General features: G+C 46.8%; 2 protein-coding genes across 2 annotated transcripts; both read right to left on the bottom strand.

The window, feature by feature from the left end:
* Positions 1-31: 31 nt before the first annotated feature.
* LOC109615917 (odorant receptor 131-2-like) lies at positions 32-931 on the bottom strand. The gene has a single exon (XM_020047986.2). It carries the CDS (start codon positions 929-931, stop codon positions 32-34), a length of 900 nt encoding a protein of 299 aa, XP_019903545.2.
* A 1,866-nt stretch (positions 932-2,797) lies between these two features.
* Positions 2,798-3,751, bottom strand: LOC105006236 (odorant receptor 131-2-like). Its single transcript, XM_010864671.2, has one exon. It carries the CDS (start codon positions 3,749-3,751, stop codon positions 2,798-2,800), a length of 954 nt encoding a protein of 317 aa, XP_010862973.2.
* Positions 3,752-17,329: the final 13,578 nt, after the last annotated feature.

Genomic DNA, 17,329 nt, shown 5'->3' with positions numbered 1-17,329 from the left:
CAGCTCAAAGGTTTTTATTCCACCTTCTCTTTTATTTTACCATCACAGCATGTTTGATCTTTCTAGTGTTGCAAGGTAAGTGTTGTAAGAACAGGGGTCGTATAGCGTCATCTCTCAGCCCGTAGATGAGGGGTGTCAGACATTTTTGGATGATGATGAGGAAGAGAAAGTTCATGTACCTCAAGTTAACAAAAAGAGCAGTACTGCCAGCACTGGCCAGTGCATTTTCTATGGGTGCATAGAGGAGAGAGCAGAGACAAAGACCCAACTGAACCATGTGAAGCAGTACTGTCCTGTGAGCCTTACTTGCTTTAATTCTGTCAGAAGAAGCAGACAAGGCTGCTACACTTATTGCGATGTATGTGTAAATGATGATGAGAGACACTGCTACAAACCAAAAAGCATTGATCCCTTCAAACATCTTCATCTGCCACAACGCAATGAATAACTTCTGCTGTGTGCAAAATATTGGAGTAACAAAAAAGCCAGCATCCTTTTCTGTAGAATAAAGCATATCAATTATAGGATTTATAAATGTGATGAACCAGATGACAGCAATGGCAATGCCAGTTCTTTTAGGTGTGGCTATTTCGCTGTGTCGGAGAGGCAGGCAGATGGCAGCATACCGTTCTAGAGACATCACAGCCAGATTAAGTGGTGTAACACGAGACATGCCACAGCTAAACATGACAAACAGACCACAGACAACCTTAACCAAACGTAGGTAAACCAAAGCAAACACATACAGAAGGCAGCTGACCAGCATCTGCATGGAGTCATTGACCAGCATATGCGTGAATAAAATGTAGCGTGAAGTTTCCATAAACGTGGCCCTGCTAGTCATGGAAAAAATCATCACACAATTGATGTACATCAACAATACTGCCAACAGGATTGCCACAGTCATTTTAACGATGGTTCTCTCATTCATCGTGAATATTATCATCTGTTCATAACCCAAAAAATTATCCTGAGAGGTTTCGTTGGTTAATGCCATGCTCAACACCTTTAAAAGGAAAAGAGGAAGAACATATTACAAGCAACTAAAAATAAGAATTTCATTAACAGTTTTCAAAGTGCTAACACTTTGGTTATGTGTGTTGTTATTTGTATATTGATATTCATCGGTGGCATATTAAGTTCTAACAATTAATTTGTAGATATCTGTACATTGTAATTTCAAATACAAACCTTTGTGTTCAGTACAACTATGGGCACTACCTTTACCTCAGATTGGGGTTGTGCTGTTGAGCTCTGCCTTTATAAATGAACTGAGGACAGTGACATCATGATACCAGTGGCCCTAAGATACATGTTTTTTTTGGATACATCTGTTGAGTACACACGTGAGAGCAATAGGAACATAAACCAGTCCACCATTATGAATTTTTCACCATTCTAATTTTGTGAAAGTATTTAAAACACTTTACATCTAGAACAGCCTAAATTCTTCAGAACATGGATTCTACATTGTCCAAATGCATTTGCATCGTACAGTAAGTTGGATGGTGATACAGGTTGGATTCAGGTTACAAACAGCCCAGACCATCTCATCCCTAAGATGTTCTATTTGGTCAACTGAACTCGCTGTCATGTTCCTGTAACCAGTGTGAGAATATACAGTGTCTATACAGTATTCAGACCCCTTGATTATCTCCATATTCTTGTCATGTATCTACCCACAATACCTTAAAGTGAAACACTTTAGAAATGGGTGCCAAAATGAGAAATAGAAATGTAATGTGTGCCAAAATGAGAAACAGAAATATCTCGTACATATGTATTTGGGAGTTTTTATTAACATTATATTAGTACAAGTAAAATAATTTTGACCATAACCCTTATGTGCACTAAATATAAAATGAAATTGCTTGATGGACTACGTTATGACTATGTTTTCAGTTGGGACTATGATGGACTATGTTTTCAGTTGGGACTATGATGGACTATGTTATGACTACAATTCAGTATGTTAGGGTAGTAGAAGTCATGAAGTTATAATCAGATTTATTTGCAATAAAAAAAATTGGGTCAATATGCTTTGCATGCAAGTGGTGTCCTGAGAAAGCACGCCATGCTTTGCTGATCCCTGGCACAAAACGTTAGAGAAACTTTCATGTATGGGTAGGAAAAAGCACCCAAAAAAAATTAAATACAAGAATTGTCTGAGCCTCTCCATTGTTTTCTGATCCACTGCAGTGACCTATCCTATTATCCATTAATGCACCTTCTATGTTTTTTCTGTTAAAGTTAACAGACATTTTTTAATGCTTATTCTAATGTGTATTCTTAATGTTAATGTTTATTCCAGAGAATAAAGGTTGCATACATTATGTGAAAATAAAAACAAACTTCTATGAACTATTTCAAATGAATTAGATTGCTTCTATTCTCTTTATTCACTGTCATGAATTAAAGTGTTCTCATCATTGTCTTTTGAGTGCAATGAAGAGGCACAAACACAAACTTCATTGTTGGATATTAATTACAGGAAATTGAAAAACCTCATAAGTGTGACTGATTTACTTGCTATCTAAATTAAAATGTTATTAAATTTATTGACAGAGACATAGGGGAAAGATAAAACAGAGTTTTTGCAGAAACAGCAGCCGGTAGCCCAGGCCAATGAAATGTTTTTAATGACAACAGTCTTGAAGAACTTTTGTTAATCAAAACATTTTTGAAATGATCAGTAAATATCAAGTGCACCCTAATTCTGATCTTCCGCAGTCCAAATGTAATCATTCATTCATCATGTTTCAACACACGTGAACGATGTTTAGCATGCATGCGTGTGTTAGTTTTTAGTGGAGAGCCCTACCCTCCTAACAGAGCGGCAGGTGAAGTGTTGCCATAAGGCTGCTCTGAAAGCCTCGTCCCTCAGGCCGTAGATGATGGAACTTAGGCAGCGTGGAAGGATCAGCACCACAAAGAAGTTCACGAAGCGTAGCTGCACAAAAACGGCTGGAGGCAACTTAGCCAGCAGGGCCTCCAGCTCCACATACAGGAAAGACATGAGACACAGGCCCAGCTGGAGCACATGCAGCAGCACAGTATGCAGGGCCCGCCTGGCCGATCTAGGGTCAGAGGATGAGGCTGACCGGGCTTCCATAACGATGGCCACGTAGGTGTAGATCAGCACAGCCGCCACCGCCACGAACAGCAGTGTATTCAGGGCCGTCCCTTTCTCCTGCTGCCACCCAGCTGTGTGCAGCTGCTCAAGGGTGCACACAGCTGGTGACAAGAAGAAGGACGGCCCTGCGAGGAAGAGAGCACACACATCAATTAGCACGTTGACAATGCCCAGGGCCCACACCAGAACCACAGCCTGCCGGGTCCTCCCGGTCGTGGCTAGCTCGCTGTGGCGCAGCGGGAAGCAGATGGCCGTGTACCTCTCCAGAGACATAACGGCCAGGTTGAGGGGTGCGTTGGTGAATGTGCTGCTAGACAGCAACACCATGAAGGCGCAGGCAACGCGCACCACTAACACGTACAAGGCCCCCAGCGTGTAGAGAAGCATGCCCATGGCCAGGTGAAGGCTGTCATTGAACAGCATGTGGGCAAACAGGATGTAGCGGGTGGTGTTGCGGAATGAGGGCTTCATCCACAGGGTGAACATCATGGCCAGATTAATGTTGAGGAACAGCAGGTGGGTTCCCAGCACCAGGAACATCTTGAAGATACGCTCCTCTGTGATGACCAGGCGAATAGACTGCATATGCACAACAGCCAGACCCAGGGGCCCAGACATGTTGGCCATTTGGGCAGCTGCTGGAGGAACATGGAACCAGGATGGGAAGAGAGCTCAACATTGATATGTACGCATGTCATAGGTGATTTCTGTTGACGTAAACTTTCTTTTCAAACTCTAACATAAGCAGCTGTACCTGATAATAATTATATATCTTGCTGTGACACCTGAATTCTACAGTCTCACTACAGGGGCCCAGTAAAATGGGAATACTGTCTGCTGATCTTTTCTCTGTAACTAATTAAACTCAAAGTGATATTTATTTCAAAACCAAAAATCAAAATCAATAAGCATTTATCAACTTGTACACAACATGTTACAAGGAATCAATAGGCGGTCCAAAATAAGAAATGATTCACCTTGCAGCTTCCAGTGAAAAAGGGGTTCTCTGTGGGTCTCTTCCTGCCAGGTCCGTATGTTACTGCCTCCCTTTTAAGTGTGAGCTGTTATACTGCCCCTTGCTGATGACTAACATCATCCAACACACAAAACTACTGGCTGAAATTATAAAAACCTCTGGAGTCCATTTGTGAGGGAGTTAAAGTTATGTAAAATTACCTCACTAAGGAGATTCATTAGGTCAGAGACTTATCAAGACAGATAGGGAAACTTTATAGTTAAAATATTTTAGTTGCATTAACTGATCTTAATTAAATACAATGTCATTTAGTGGAATTTTATAAGGAGAAATACAATTTAAGTTTTTTGAAGGGCCCATTGAGAAAATACATGCTATTTTGAAACAATGCTTTCTGAAAGTTTTCAGACTACTTCTCTTTTTCCACATTTTGTCTCATTACAGCCTTCTTCTAAAATGGATTTAATAAAAAAATGTCCCTCTTCAATCTTCACACAATACTCTATAATGACAAAGCAAAAATAGGTTTTTAGAAAAATATGACCATGTTTTCTCTTGAATGTTGTGATAACTGATACCTTGTTCCATGAAAATAAATATGTAAAATATTGTTCGTATTAAGAACAAATAATTAGGGGGAACAAAAGGGTATTGTCCTTATTGTGAAAGAATCCCTAAACGGCCTCATTGGTTATTTTCTCAGCTCTAAGCCAGAGGTCACTGCTTCTGTTCTGATAAAGACAGGCAGTTAAAGACCTGTTTGCGTCTTTAAAATAGTTATTTTTATTGAAGTAAATGGTAAGAGGCTGAATTAGTAAAATGTGAATTTGTGTGTGACTTTCTTTCAGACTTTTATTCAGTGTTCCTTTCTTGACACCATTTACTGAGGCCCACTTTGTGAAGGATCTATGAGTCCCATAATTAATTAATCTCTCATATTTATTTAATGTTTATTTTTATATTTTATTCAGAGAAATATGTATTATTTGTATGATATGCAATACATCATCCAATGTAAAAATGTAGAGCCTCTGTCTGTATTGTGGGAATTATTAGGTATTCCAACTACTCTATCATTAGCGCCCATGGTGTTAAGTGTCCGTGAGGTTTTTCACCATTAAAGTAGTGAACTGTGAGGGGATTTCTATGACATGTAATTGATCAACCAATGATCAGAGCATTGTCTACTTCAAACTGACTGCTACGGTTTGTGAATGCCTTCAAGATGCCTTTTTTGATTTAGGGGTCTAGCACTGTAGATGGCAATACAATGAAATATTAACTTAACGCTTTCTGCAAACATTAGAAAAGAAAATGTACTTCCTTAATGCAGACAGACAGCCTCAATGGCTCTGCCCATGCTACCAAACTCTATTTTTGCATGAATAAACTTGGACTTCTTTCCTTCTGTATGCTCACAACCCTTAAGGGTTAGGTCAATCATATTAAAATAATTATGCTGCTAAGAAGGTAAAAGATCACAAAGTTGTAGTCTTTTAATCTTCTAGTGTGTGTGTGTGCGTGTGTGTGTGCTGTGAGCAGTGCCAGCTCTAACCTTTTGAAGGCCCTAAGCAGAATTTGATTTGGTGCCTCCTCTCTCGTTTCGGTATGGGGCTCCCTGGCGGTCTGGGGCCCTAAGCGACGGCTTATGTCTCTTAAGCCTAGAGCTGGCTCTGGCTGTAGGAGGAGGGAGAGAGCTCTCCTCTGACCCTCTCACATGCCCTATCATTAAAACACACATTCATATTTAATGTGATGACTAAACCTCTAATCCTTTGTGTCATCATTAATTCGTAGAGTCAATATTTACATCATTAATGTGATTGTGTTTGCTGGTAGACCCCTGAGCTCTTCTGCTGCTCTGGGACAGCTGACCTCTGTTAGGGCTCAGAGACACAAACAAAGTCATGATATCCTCAGTATTACTTTTTTATGATCCAATGGATGTGGATTTGTATCTTAAAATGCAGTTTTAACCATAATATACCCTGTTTACTGAATACAGTATTTACATGTAGTAGAACATTTTAAGTCAGTCACAAAAAGCTTCTTATTTTATGACCCTGTATAGGCTAATTCCATAAAATATATACAGTGTCTCTCAAGGTTATTCACCCCCTTGGACTTTTCCACATTTTATCTGTCACTGGGGTCACACGGTTGGTTTGTACAATTCCTAACCAAAACAAGAACATGGAAACAAAAGACCATTCAAAGCAAAACCGGAATAGGTTTTCTTCAAATTCCCCAATTTGGGGTAGAATATAAACATTTAAACATTTACAAGACATTAAATATCCCCCTGAGCACAGTAAAGTCCATTATTAAGAAATTAAGAGAATATGAAACTGTGAAATTGTCTTGAGCACGCCATCCAAAAACTGACTGTGGTGGAACGGGAGATGTGGTGGAATGGGAGCTTCGTGCCCTGGATGTGCATCTCACAAATCTCCATCAACTGCAAGATGCTATCCTATCAATATGGGCCAATATTTCTAAAGAATGCTTTCAGCACCTTGTTGAATCAATGCCACGTAGAATTAAGGCAGTCCTGAAGGCGAAAGGGGGTCAAACACAGTATTAGTATGGTGTTCCTAATAATCCTTTAGGTGAGTGTAGATTGATGGTTGGAGTTCAGACAAGAGTGTGGGTGAAAGGCAGAGCAAACAGGCTGGGTAGGGCCAGGTCCAAGTTTCCAATGTACGTTAGGTTTTAAGATCTTGTAGCTGTGTCCCAGTTTATGAAAACTGCTAACCTGTGTGCTGTAAATAATGAGTGAATGTATAAATTATGGTCGTTGGTGACTTGAACACATGCTCTATGTTTTGTCTGAGAGGAACTGATGTATATTATAGTTGGTGTTCCTGTTGAATTTTTGAGGTGTTGAATTGTAGTATGTTGGAGGTAGGCTGGGAGATGTGTTTTTGTTTATAGGTGGCTGTATGAATGTTTGCCACTGTTTTTGTAGGGAGATTGATTTTGTTGTAGGTGGAGAGATGGTTTTTGTATAGTTTATTTATTTTCTGTTTTTTGAATTGAGACACTGGAAGCCAACTTTCTCTTTCTATTTATTGAACCAAATAATAAATGTGACCTTTTGTAATTATTTGCTTTTTGTGTAACTGCTTGCCTGTTATGGGCCCCGGACCTGCTTGCTACAGTGACCTAGGGTTACATTAATGATATATTGACCGCCAAACTGGAAATGTCCCCGGTTTTCATTTCAGACATCTGGTCACCTTAATGTAAACATTCCACTAGAAGCATTTGGCAGAGAGTTCATAAAGTTGCCTATTTTGCTGCAGTTTCTTTTAGCCTTAAATCTGCCTGACAAGATTGTAAAAGATGTAACTTTTTTTGGTCCACTATTTGCACTACCGATGTGCTATTCCTGTGGATTTGCTAACTTGATCCATGTCTCTTGCTCCCCAATGTGTTTCCGGGATTTCTCGATTTACAAATTAAGCACAGGTAACTAGCTCGGTATATATATAATACGCAGCCAAGGATTGATAGCAAGGTACTTAACTTAATGTACAGTAATTACATTATACATATATATTACATTATAATTTAGTAATAGCTACGACAATGTAGCTATGTACCTAACGCTAGCTACTTGGCTACTCATTGCTTGTGTCTGGCCAGCCTCAAAACCACCTGACGAAATTTGCAAAATTAGCTAGCACTTTGGTTAGCTCTGAATAAAATTATTAGCTAAGGCAGTGCCTGCTAAGGCCCATTATCAGTAACCATCAGTACTGTGTTCCAATGGCACGTTGTGTCTGCTAATACAGTGGGGAGAACAAGTATTTGATACACTGCTGATTTTTCAGGTTTCCCAACTTACAAAGCATGTAGAGGTCTGTAAGTTTTATCATCGGTAGAAATTCAACTGTGAGAGACGGAATAAAAAAAAAAAACAGAAAATCACATTGTACGATTTTTAAATAATTAATTTCCATTTTTTAAATGATAAATTTGCATTGCATTATATAAGTATTTGATCACCTACCAACCAGTAAGAATTCCGGTTCTCACAGACCTGTTAGTTTTTCTTTTAGAAGCCCTCCTGTTCTCCACTCATTACCTGTATTAACTGCACCTGTTTGAACTCGTTACCTGTATAAAAGACACCTGTCCACACAGGACACACTCAATCAAACAGACTCCAACCTCTCCACAATGGCCAAGACCAGAGAGCTGTGTAAGGACATCAGGGATAAAATTGTAGACCTGCACAAGGCTGGCATGGGTTACAGGACAATAGGCATGCAGCTTGGTGAGAAGGCAACAACTGTTGGTGCCATTATTAGAAAATGGAAGAAGTTCAAGATGATCAATCTCCCTCAGTCTGGGGCTCCATGCAAGATCTCACTTCGTGTGGCATCAATGATCATGAGGAAGGTGAGGGATCAGCCCAGAACTACACGGCAGGACCTGGTCAATGACCTGAAGAGAACTGGGACCACAGCCTCAAAGAAAACCATTAGTAACACACTACGCCGTCATGGATTAAAATCCTGCAGTGCATGCAACGTCCCCCTGCTCAAGCCAGCACATGTCCAGGCCCGTCTGAAGTTTGCCAATGACCATCTGGACGATCCAGAGGAGGAATGGGAGAAGGTCATGTGGTTTGATGAGACAAAAATAGAGCTTTTTGGTCTAAACTCCACTCGCCGTGTTTGGAGGAGGAAGAAGGATGAGTTCAACCCCAAGAACACCATCCCAACCGTGATGCATGGGGGTGGAAACATCATTCTTTGGGGATGCTTTTCTGCAAAGGGGACAGGATGACTGCACCGTATTGAGGGGAGGATGGATGGGGCCATGTATCGCGGGATCTTGGCCAACAACCTCCTTCCCTCAGTAAGAGCATTGAAGATGGGTCATGGCTGGGTCTTCCAGCATAACAACGACCCAACACACAGCCAGGGCAACTAAGGAGTGGCTCCGTAAGAAGCATCTCAAAGTCCTGGAGTGGCCTAGCCAGTCTCCCGACCTGAACCCAATAGAAAATCTTTGGAGGGAGCTGAAAGTCCATATTGCCCAGCGACAGCCCTGAAACCTGAAGGATCTGGAGAAGGTCTGTATGGAGGAGTGGGCCAAAATCCCTGCTGCAGTGTGTGCAAACCTGGTCAAGAACTACAGGAAACGTATGATCTCTGTAATTGCAAACAAAGATTTCTGTACCAAATATTAAGTTCTGCTTTTCTGATGTTCTGGATTTCTGTTTTAGATTCAGTCACTCACAGTTGAAGATTACCTATGATAAAAAATACAGACTTCTAGATGCTTTGTAAGTGGGAAAACGTGCGAAATCGGCATTGTATCAAATACAGTGTATAAACATGTACAGTGTTCTCCCCACTGTACATGTTTATAATTGTGAAAGGCTAAATGATCGATGATGTTATTATGTCAGCACAGCTGAAAATGGTTGTACTGATGAAGAAGCAATAAAACTGGCCTTTAGACAAGTATCTGGAGCATCAGCAATTGTGGGTTCGATTACAGGCTCAGAAACATGTCTAGAAACAAATAACTTTCTTCCGTAAGTCGTCAGTCTATTCTTGTTCTGGGAAATTAAAGCTATTACATGCAAGAAACTGAAGATCTCATGCAACGCTGTGTACTACTCAATTCACAGAACAGCACAAACTGTCTCTAACCAGAATAAAAGGAGCAGTAGGAGGCTCCGGTGCAGAACTCAGCAAGGAGACAAATACATTAGAGTGTCTAGTTTGACAAATCAAACAAGAAATCTAATGCCTCACAGGTCCTCAACTGGCAGCTTCATTAACATTAAATAGTACCTTTAAAACACCAGTCTCAATGTCAACAGTGAAGAGGTGAGTCTGGGATGCTGGCCTTGTAGGCAGAGTTACAAAGAAAAAGACATATCTCAGACTGGCCAATAAAAAGATTTCCTCCTACAGCAGGACAATGACCCAAAGCACAGCTCCAAACTACTGTATGCAAGAACTATTTAGGGGAAGAAGTGGTCAGCCTGTATTCTGTCTACAATGGAGTGGCCAGCACAGTCACCGGATCTCAACCCTATTGAGCTGCTGTGGGAGCAGCTTGACCGTATTAGTAGTGCCCATCAAGTCAATCCAATTTCTGGGAGGTGCTTCAGGAAGCATGATTACTTCAGATTACTTCAACAAAATTGACAAATAGAATGCCAAACGTATGTAAGGCTGTAATTGCCGCAAATGGAGGATAGTTTGTTGAAAGCAAAGTTTGAATTAAACTTATTTCAGTTAAAAATCTAACCTTGTCAATGACAATATTTCCTAATCATTTTGCTATTTTCCCTATTCAAACAAATTTCATGCATGTTTTCATGGGAAACCAGGAAAGTGACCTCAAACTTTTGAACAGCAGATTATTTTTGACTAGCAGGGCCACTTTTATTGAGTCTCCCCACTACATTGTATTCACACACATTCTCATCAGTGACTCCATTCAGATGACAGATCAACCTGAATAGTAAAGTCTAGTTGCGCCAATATTTGTGACACTTGGATTTCTGTACACTAATAAACTAATGTCTTTCTTATTAACATATTGTAAAAGGTTAGATTTCTTTCATTTTCAGTGTAAGACCAGATTAAATAAAAAAATTTCATAGCCTTTTCTGCTTACCTCTGCTCAAACAAGAAGGGTAATAATTATGGAGGGCACTCTATTTGTCATGGTGCGGTGAGCAGCAGCGCCACCGTGCCATATTTCCACAAGTTCCCATATTCTCACGAACACATCCCGGACTGTCACATGTTTTCAATCCTTCACACCAGGTCCCAATTTGAATCGTTTGTATGTGTATATATATGTTTCCCCTCTGCTCCCCACATTGTGGCTCATTGTTCTTGTCGTGTTTGGATGTCGTGTGTGTTGCCGGTATTTGTAAGTACTTGTGTCATTTCTTATTGTCGTTTTTGCTGCTTTAGTCAGCCCTTTGCTTTGTGTGTTTTGTGCTTGGTGTTTTGTTTATTTCTTATAAATTAAAGTATCAACACCGACTACCCCTGCCTGCACCTGGTTCCTTGTCCATGCAACACTGCACTACACCACCCTGTTTGTGACAGAATGAGCCACCTAATCTGGAACCCGCAGGCTATGACGGAGGAGGACCACCTATGGAATCGCCGCCTCCTCTCATGCATGCTCGGCACGTTCCTCTACCGAGACATGGAGCGGGAAGCTCCCTTTACGGTGGAGCGTGTCGAGCGTGTACTCGCGGAGGCGTGCAGACAACGGGCCATCACCAGCACAAAGGAGCTGCTGGCCCGGTACCCATTCCGTCTGCGGAGGGACATCTTCCCTTCGTCTGGGAAAGCACAGAAGAGGGCAAGGTGCCCAAAGCTCAGCCCGAGGTCCCCCCAGGAAAATTTTAGGGAGGGGCTGAGTGGGTGCCCGGGGGAAGTCCCGACGGCGCCCCCTCTATGTCCGGTGCCTCCTCGACCCCGTGCAGGCTGGCCAGGCTGTAGGCTGGCAATTAGGCGCACACCGCTTCCTGCTCCGCGGCCTTCCGCTGCCCCTGTCCCTGCGCCACGGCGCCGATTGCCCACTGCTGCTTTGGAGCAGCAGCCAGCGCCTCCTACCTGCCAGCAGCGGCAGTCAGCGCCCCCTGCTGCATTGGAGCAGCAGCCAGCGCCTCCTACCTGCCAGCAGCGGCAGTCAGCGCCCCCTGCTGCATTGGAGCAGCAGCCAGCGCCTCCTACCTGCCAGCAGCGGCAGTCAGCGCCCCCTGCTGCATTGGAGCAGCAGCCAGCGCCTCCTTCCTGCCAGTGGCAGCAGCCTGCACCGCCTGAGGCCGAGGAGGAGTGGCCTGCACCGCCTGAGGCCGAGGAGGAGTGGCCTGCACCGCCTGAGGCCGAGGAGGAGTGGCCTGCACCGCCTGAGGCCGAGGAGGAGTGGCCTGCACCGCCTGAGGCCGAGGAGGAGTGGCCTGCACCGCCTGAGGCCGAGGAGGAGTGGCCTGCACCGCCTGAGGCCGAGGAGGAGTGGCCTGCACCGCCTGAGGCCGAGGAGGAGTGGCCTGCACCGCCTGAGGCCGAGGAGGAGTGGCCTGCACCGCCTGAGGCCGAGGAGGAGTGGCCTGCACCGCCTGAGCTTGCCGGGGTTTGGCTGCCACCGCCCTCCTGTCCCGGCCGCCCCGGCGCCTCCTTCGGCTCTTCCGGCCACCGACCCTCCTTCGGCTCTTCCGGCCACCGACCCTCCGTCGGCTCTCCCGGCCACCGACCCTCCGTCGGCTCTCCCGGCCACCGACCCTCCGTCGGCCACCGACCCTCCGTCGGCTCTCCCGGCTACCGACCCTCCGCCGGCTACCGACCCTCCGCCGGCTACCGACCCTCCGCCGGCCACCGACCCTCCGTCGGCTCTCCCGGCTACCGACCCTCCGCCGGCTACCGACCCTCCGCCGGCCACCGACCCTCCGTCGGCTCTCCCGGCCTCTGACCCTCCGTCGGCCACCGACCCTCCGTCGGCTCTCCCGGCCTCTGACCCTCCGCCGGCCACCGACCCTCCGTCGGCTCTCCCGGCTCCTGACCCTCCGCCGGCTCCTGATCTTCGGCCGGTTCTGCCTCCCCGGCCTGTCCCGACGGCTCCGCCACCCTGGTTAGTCTCGGCTGTTCCGCCCCCTCGGCGGGTTTGTGCCGATGGGGGTACTGTGCTGCCCCGCCCCCCCTCCCTTGGGCTGGGGTTCGTCTTGGCCCGTCCGGTGGCCGGGCCTTTGGGGGGGGGGTACTGTCATGGTGCGGTGAGCAGCAGCGCCACCGTGCCATATTTCCACAAGTTCCCATATTCTCACGAACACATCCCGGACTGTCACATGTTTTCAATCCTTCACACCAGGTCCCAATTTGAATCGTTTGTATGTGTATATATATGTTTCCCCTCTGCTCCCCACATTGTGGCTCATTGTTCTTGTCGTGTTTGGATGTCGTGTGTGTTGCCGGTATTTGTAAGTACTTGTGTCATTTCTTATTGTCGTTTTTGCTGCTTTAGTCAGCCCTTTGCTTTGTGTGTTTTGTGCTTGGTGTTTTGTTTATTTCTTATAAATTAAAGTATCAACACCGACTACCCCTGCCTGCACCTGGTTCCTTGTCCATGCAACACTGCACTACACCACCCTGTTTGTGACACTATTCACTTAATTTCACATATTTTCCTTGTTATTAAAAATAGACTAACCCACCACAAAAAATATTAGATCAGGTTAATGTCAACCTAAACATAACATCTGGAGATTTGCACAGCTTGCTTGCTGCATTTCAGGTCACTGTGTATGCTTCAACAATAAGAACACTGACTTGAACTGAAATTCATGGAGCCTGCGCTGTCAAAAGATAAAACACTGCAGTGGTCCTGAGACCACCTGGAAAAACAAGAAGTTTACTCAGTCTATTATCTGGAGAGAGAATTTCGAAATTGAACTTTTTGGTCACACTTGTAAGAATATTGGCGTTTTCGTATATTGGTCACTTTGGTTTAGCACGCACCCGTCAAGATTCAAGGCAGAAAGCAATTCAATGTGTTTATTGAATATTACCCTCCAAGAACTGCCACCTTAACGTGGTGGAGGGGTTTGAGTACCCGAGTGACCCTAGGAGCTATGTTGTCTGGGGCTATATGCCCCTGGTAGGGTCTCCCAAGGCAAACAGGTCTTAGGCGACGGGTCAGACTAAGAGCGGTTCAAAACCCCTTAATGAAGAATAAAATTTTGAGTACCGTGACGGCGCCCGGTATGGCGCAGCCGGGGCCCCACCCCGGAGCCAGGCCCGGGGTTGGGGCTCGAATGCGAGCGCCTGGTGGCCGGGCCTTCCCCCATGGGGCCCGGCCGGGCTCAGCCCGAACGGGTGACGTGGGGCCGCCCTCCCGTGGGCTCACCACCCACAGGAGGGACCATAAGGGGCCGGTGCAAAGAGGATCGGGCGGCAGTCGAAGGCAGGGGCCTAGACAACCCGATCTCTGGACACGGAAACTGGCTCTAGGGACGTGGAATGTCACCTCGCTGGCGGGGAAGGAGCCTGAGTTAGTGCGTGAGGTTGAGAGGTTCCGATTAGAGGTAGTCGGGATCACCTCTACGCACGGCTTGGGCTCTGGAACCACACTCCTTGAGAGAGGATGGACTCTTCACCACTCTGGAGTTGCCCATGGTGAGAGGCGGCGGGCTGGTGTGGGTTTGCTCATAGCTCCCCAGCTCTGCCGCCATGTGTTGGAGTTTACCCCGGTGAACGAGAGGGTCGTTTCCCTGCGCCTACGGGTCGGGGATAGGTCTCTCACTGTTGTTTGTGCCTACGGGCCGAACGGCAGTGCAGAGTACCCGACCTTCTTGGAGTCTCTGGGAGGGGTGCTGGAAAGTGCTCAGACTGGGGACTCTATTGTTCTACTGGGGGACTTCAACGCCCACGTGGGCAACGACAGTGACACCTGGAGGGGCGTGATTGGGAGGAACGGCCCCCCTGATCTGAACCCGAGTGGTGTTCAGTTATTGGACTTCTGTGCTAGTCACAGTTTGTCCATAACGAACACCATGTTCAAGCATAAGGGTGTCCATCAGTGCACGTGGCACCAGGACACCCTAGGCCGCAGGTCGATGATTGACTTTGTTGTCGTCTCATCTGACCTGCGGCCGTATGTCTTGGACACTCGGGTGAAGAGAGGGGCGGAGCTGTCAACTGATCACCACCTGGTGGTGAGTTGGATCCGATGGCGGGGGAGGAAGCTGGACAGACTCGGCAGGCCCAAGCGTACTGTAAGGGTCTGCTGGGAACGTCTGGCCGAGTCTCCTGTCAGAGAGATCTTTAACTCCCACCTCCGGCAGAGCTTCGACTGGATCCCGAGGGAGGTTGGAGATATTGAGTCCGAGTGGACCATGTTCTCCACCGCCATTGTCGAAGCGGCCGCTCGGAGCTGTGGCCGTAAGGTCTCCGGTGCCTGTCGAGGCGGCAATCCCCGAACCCGGTGGTGGACACCGGAAGTAAGGGATGCCGTCAAGCTGAAGAAGGAGTCCTATCAGGCCTGGTTGGCTTGTGGGACTCCTGAGGCAGCTGACGGGTACCGACAGGCCAAGCGGGCTGCAGCCCGGGTGGTTGTGGAGGCAAAAACTCGGGCCTGGGAGGAGTTCGGTGAGGCCATGGAGAAGGACTATCGGCTGGCCTCGAAGAGATTCTGGCAAACCATCCGGCGCCTCAGGAGAGGGAAACAGTGCCCTACCAACGCTGTTTACAGTAGAGGTGGGCAGCTGTTGACCTCAACTGAGGATGTCGTTGGGCGGTGGAAGGAGTACTTCGAGGATCTCCTCAATCCCGCTGACATGTCTTCCATTGAGGAAGCAGAGGATGAGGGCTCAGAGGTGGACTCGTCCATCACCCGGGCTGAAGTCACAGAGGTGGTCAAGAAACTCCTCGGTGGCAAGGCAACGGGGGTGGATGAGATCCGCCCTGAGTACCTCAAGTCTCTGGATGTTGTGGGGGTGTCTTGGTTGACACGCCTGTGCAACATCGCGTGGCGGTCGGGGACAGTGCCTCTGGGATGGCAGACCGGGGTGGTGGTCCCTCTTTTTAAGAAGGGGGACCGGAGGGTGTGTTCCAACTATAGGGGGATCACACTTCTCAGCCTGCCCGGGAAAGTCTATGCCAGGGTTCTGGAGAGGAGAATACGGCCGATAGTAGAACCTCGGATTCAGGAGGAACAGTGTGGTTTTCGTCCGGGCCGTGGAACACTGGACCAGCTCTATACCCTCTACGGGGTGTTGGAGGGTTCATGGGAGTTTGCCCAACCAATCCACATGTGTTTTGTGGATTTGGAGAAGGCATTCGACTGTGTACCTCGCGGCATCTTGTGGAGGGTGCTTGGGGAATATGGGGTCCTGGGTCCTTTGCTAAGGGCTGTCAGGTCCCTATACAACCGAAGCAGGAGCTTGGTCCGCATTGCCGGCAGTAAGTCAGATTTGTTCCCAGTGCATGTTGGACTCCGGCAGGGCTGCCCTTTGTCACCGGTTCTGTTTGTAATTTTTATGGACAGAATTTCTAGGCGCAGCCAGGGGCCGGAGGGTGTCAGGTTTGGGGACCACACGATTTCGTCTCTGCTCTTTGCAGATGATGTTGTCGTGTTGGCCCCTTCTAACCAGGACCTTCAGCATGCACTGGGACGGTTTGCAGCCGAGTGTGAAGCGGTGGGGATGAAAATCAGTACCTCCAAATCCGAGGCCATGGTCCTCAGTCGGAAAAGGGTGGCTTGCCCACTTCAGGTTGGTGGAGAGTGCCTGCCTCAAGTGGAGGAGTTTAAGTATCTAGGGGTCTTGTTCACGAGTGAGGGAAGGATGGAACGGGAGATTGACAGACGGATCGGTAATGCAGTCGATGTATCGGTCTGTCGTGGTGAAGAAAGAGCTGAGCCGCAAGGCGAAGCTCTCGATTTACCAGTCAATCTACGTTCCTACTCTCACCTATGGTCATGAGCTTTGGGTCATGACCGAAAGGACAAGATCCCGGATACAGGCGGCCGAAATGAGTTTTCTCCGCAGGGTGGCTGGGCGATCCCTTAGAGATAGGGTGAGAAGCTCGGTCACCCGGGAGGAGCTCAGAGTAGAGCCACTGCTCCTCCACATCGAGAGGGGTCAGCTGAGGTGGCTTGGGCATCTTTTTCGGATGCCTCCGGAACGCCTTCCTGGGAAGGTGTTCCGGTCCCGTCCCACCGGGAGGAGACCCCGGGGAAGACCTAGGACACGCTGGAGGGACTATGTCTCCCGGCTGGCCTGGGAACGCCTCGGTGTCCCCCCGGAAGAGCTAGAGGAAGTGTCTGGGGAGAGGGAAGTCTGGGCATCCCTGCTTAGACTGCTGCCCCCGCGACCTGGCCCCGGATAAGCGGAAGAAGATGGATGGATATTGAATATTATCGTAATACATGTAGCCTCGTCGTTCATCAACTCAATCTCACTGTAAGAATGGTTGCTAGCTGGTATATACCTTGAAGGGCATGTCTACCTAGCCTGGATAATATCTCTACGTGAACCCCATTCCCATTCCTGAGTTTGGCAGAGCGTGACCTACAGAGAGAGAATCTAAACACAGACGTTTCTGTTGTTCTCATTATCTAGCCAAATTTAACTTCCAATGAAATATAAGTTCATATAATTCCACACAATAAAAACCTATATGTTTGGCAAAAACCCAACACTACCTACCACCAAAATAACCTTATTCCAA

Source organism: Esox lucius, chromosome 7, assembly GCF_011004845.1.
Source record: "Esox lucius isolate fEsoLuc1 chromosome 7, fEsoLuc1.pri, whole genome shotgun sequence".
Classification (NCBI taxonomy): Eukaryota; Metazoa; Chordata; class Actinopteri; order Esociformes; family Esocidae; genus Esox; species Esox lucius.
Note: the sequence above shows the minus strand (reverse complement) of the source record. Positions and strands in the feature narration are given on the sequence as shown.

What these genes read in the sequence shown, in the direction of transcription:
- LOC109615917 (XM_020047986.2), bottom strand. Translation starts at nt 931, where the DNA reads ATGAATGAGAGAACCATCGTTAAAATGACTGTGGCAATCCTGTTGGCA.
- LOC105006236 (XM_010864671.2), bottom strand. Translation starts at nt 3,751, where the DNA reads ATGTCTGGGCCCCTGGGTCTGGCTGTTGTGCATATGCAGTCTATTCGC.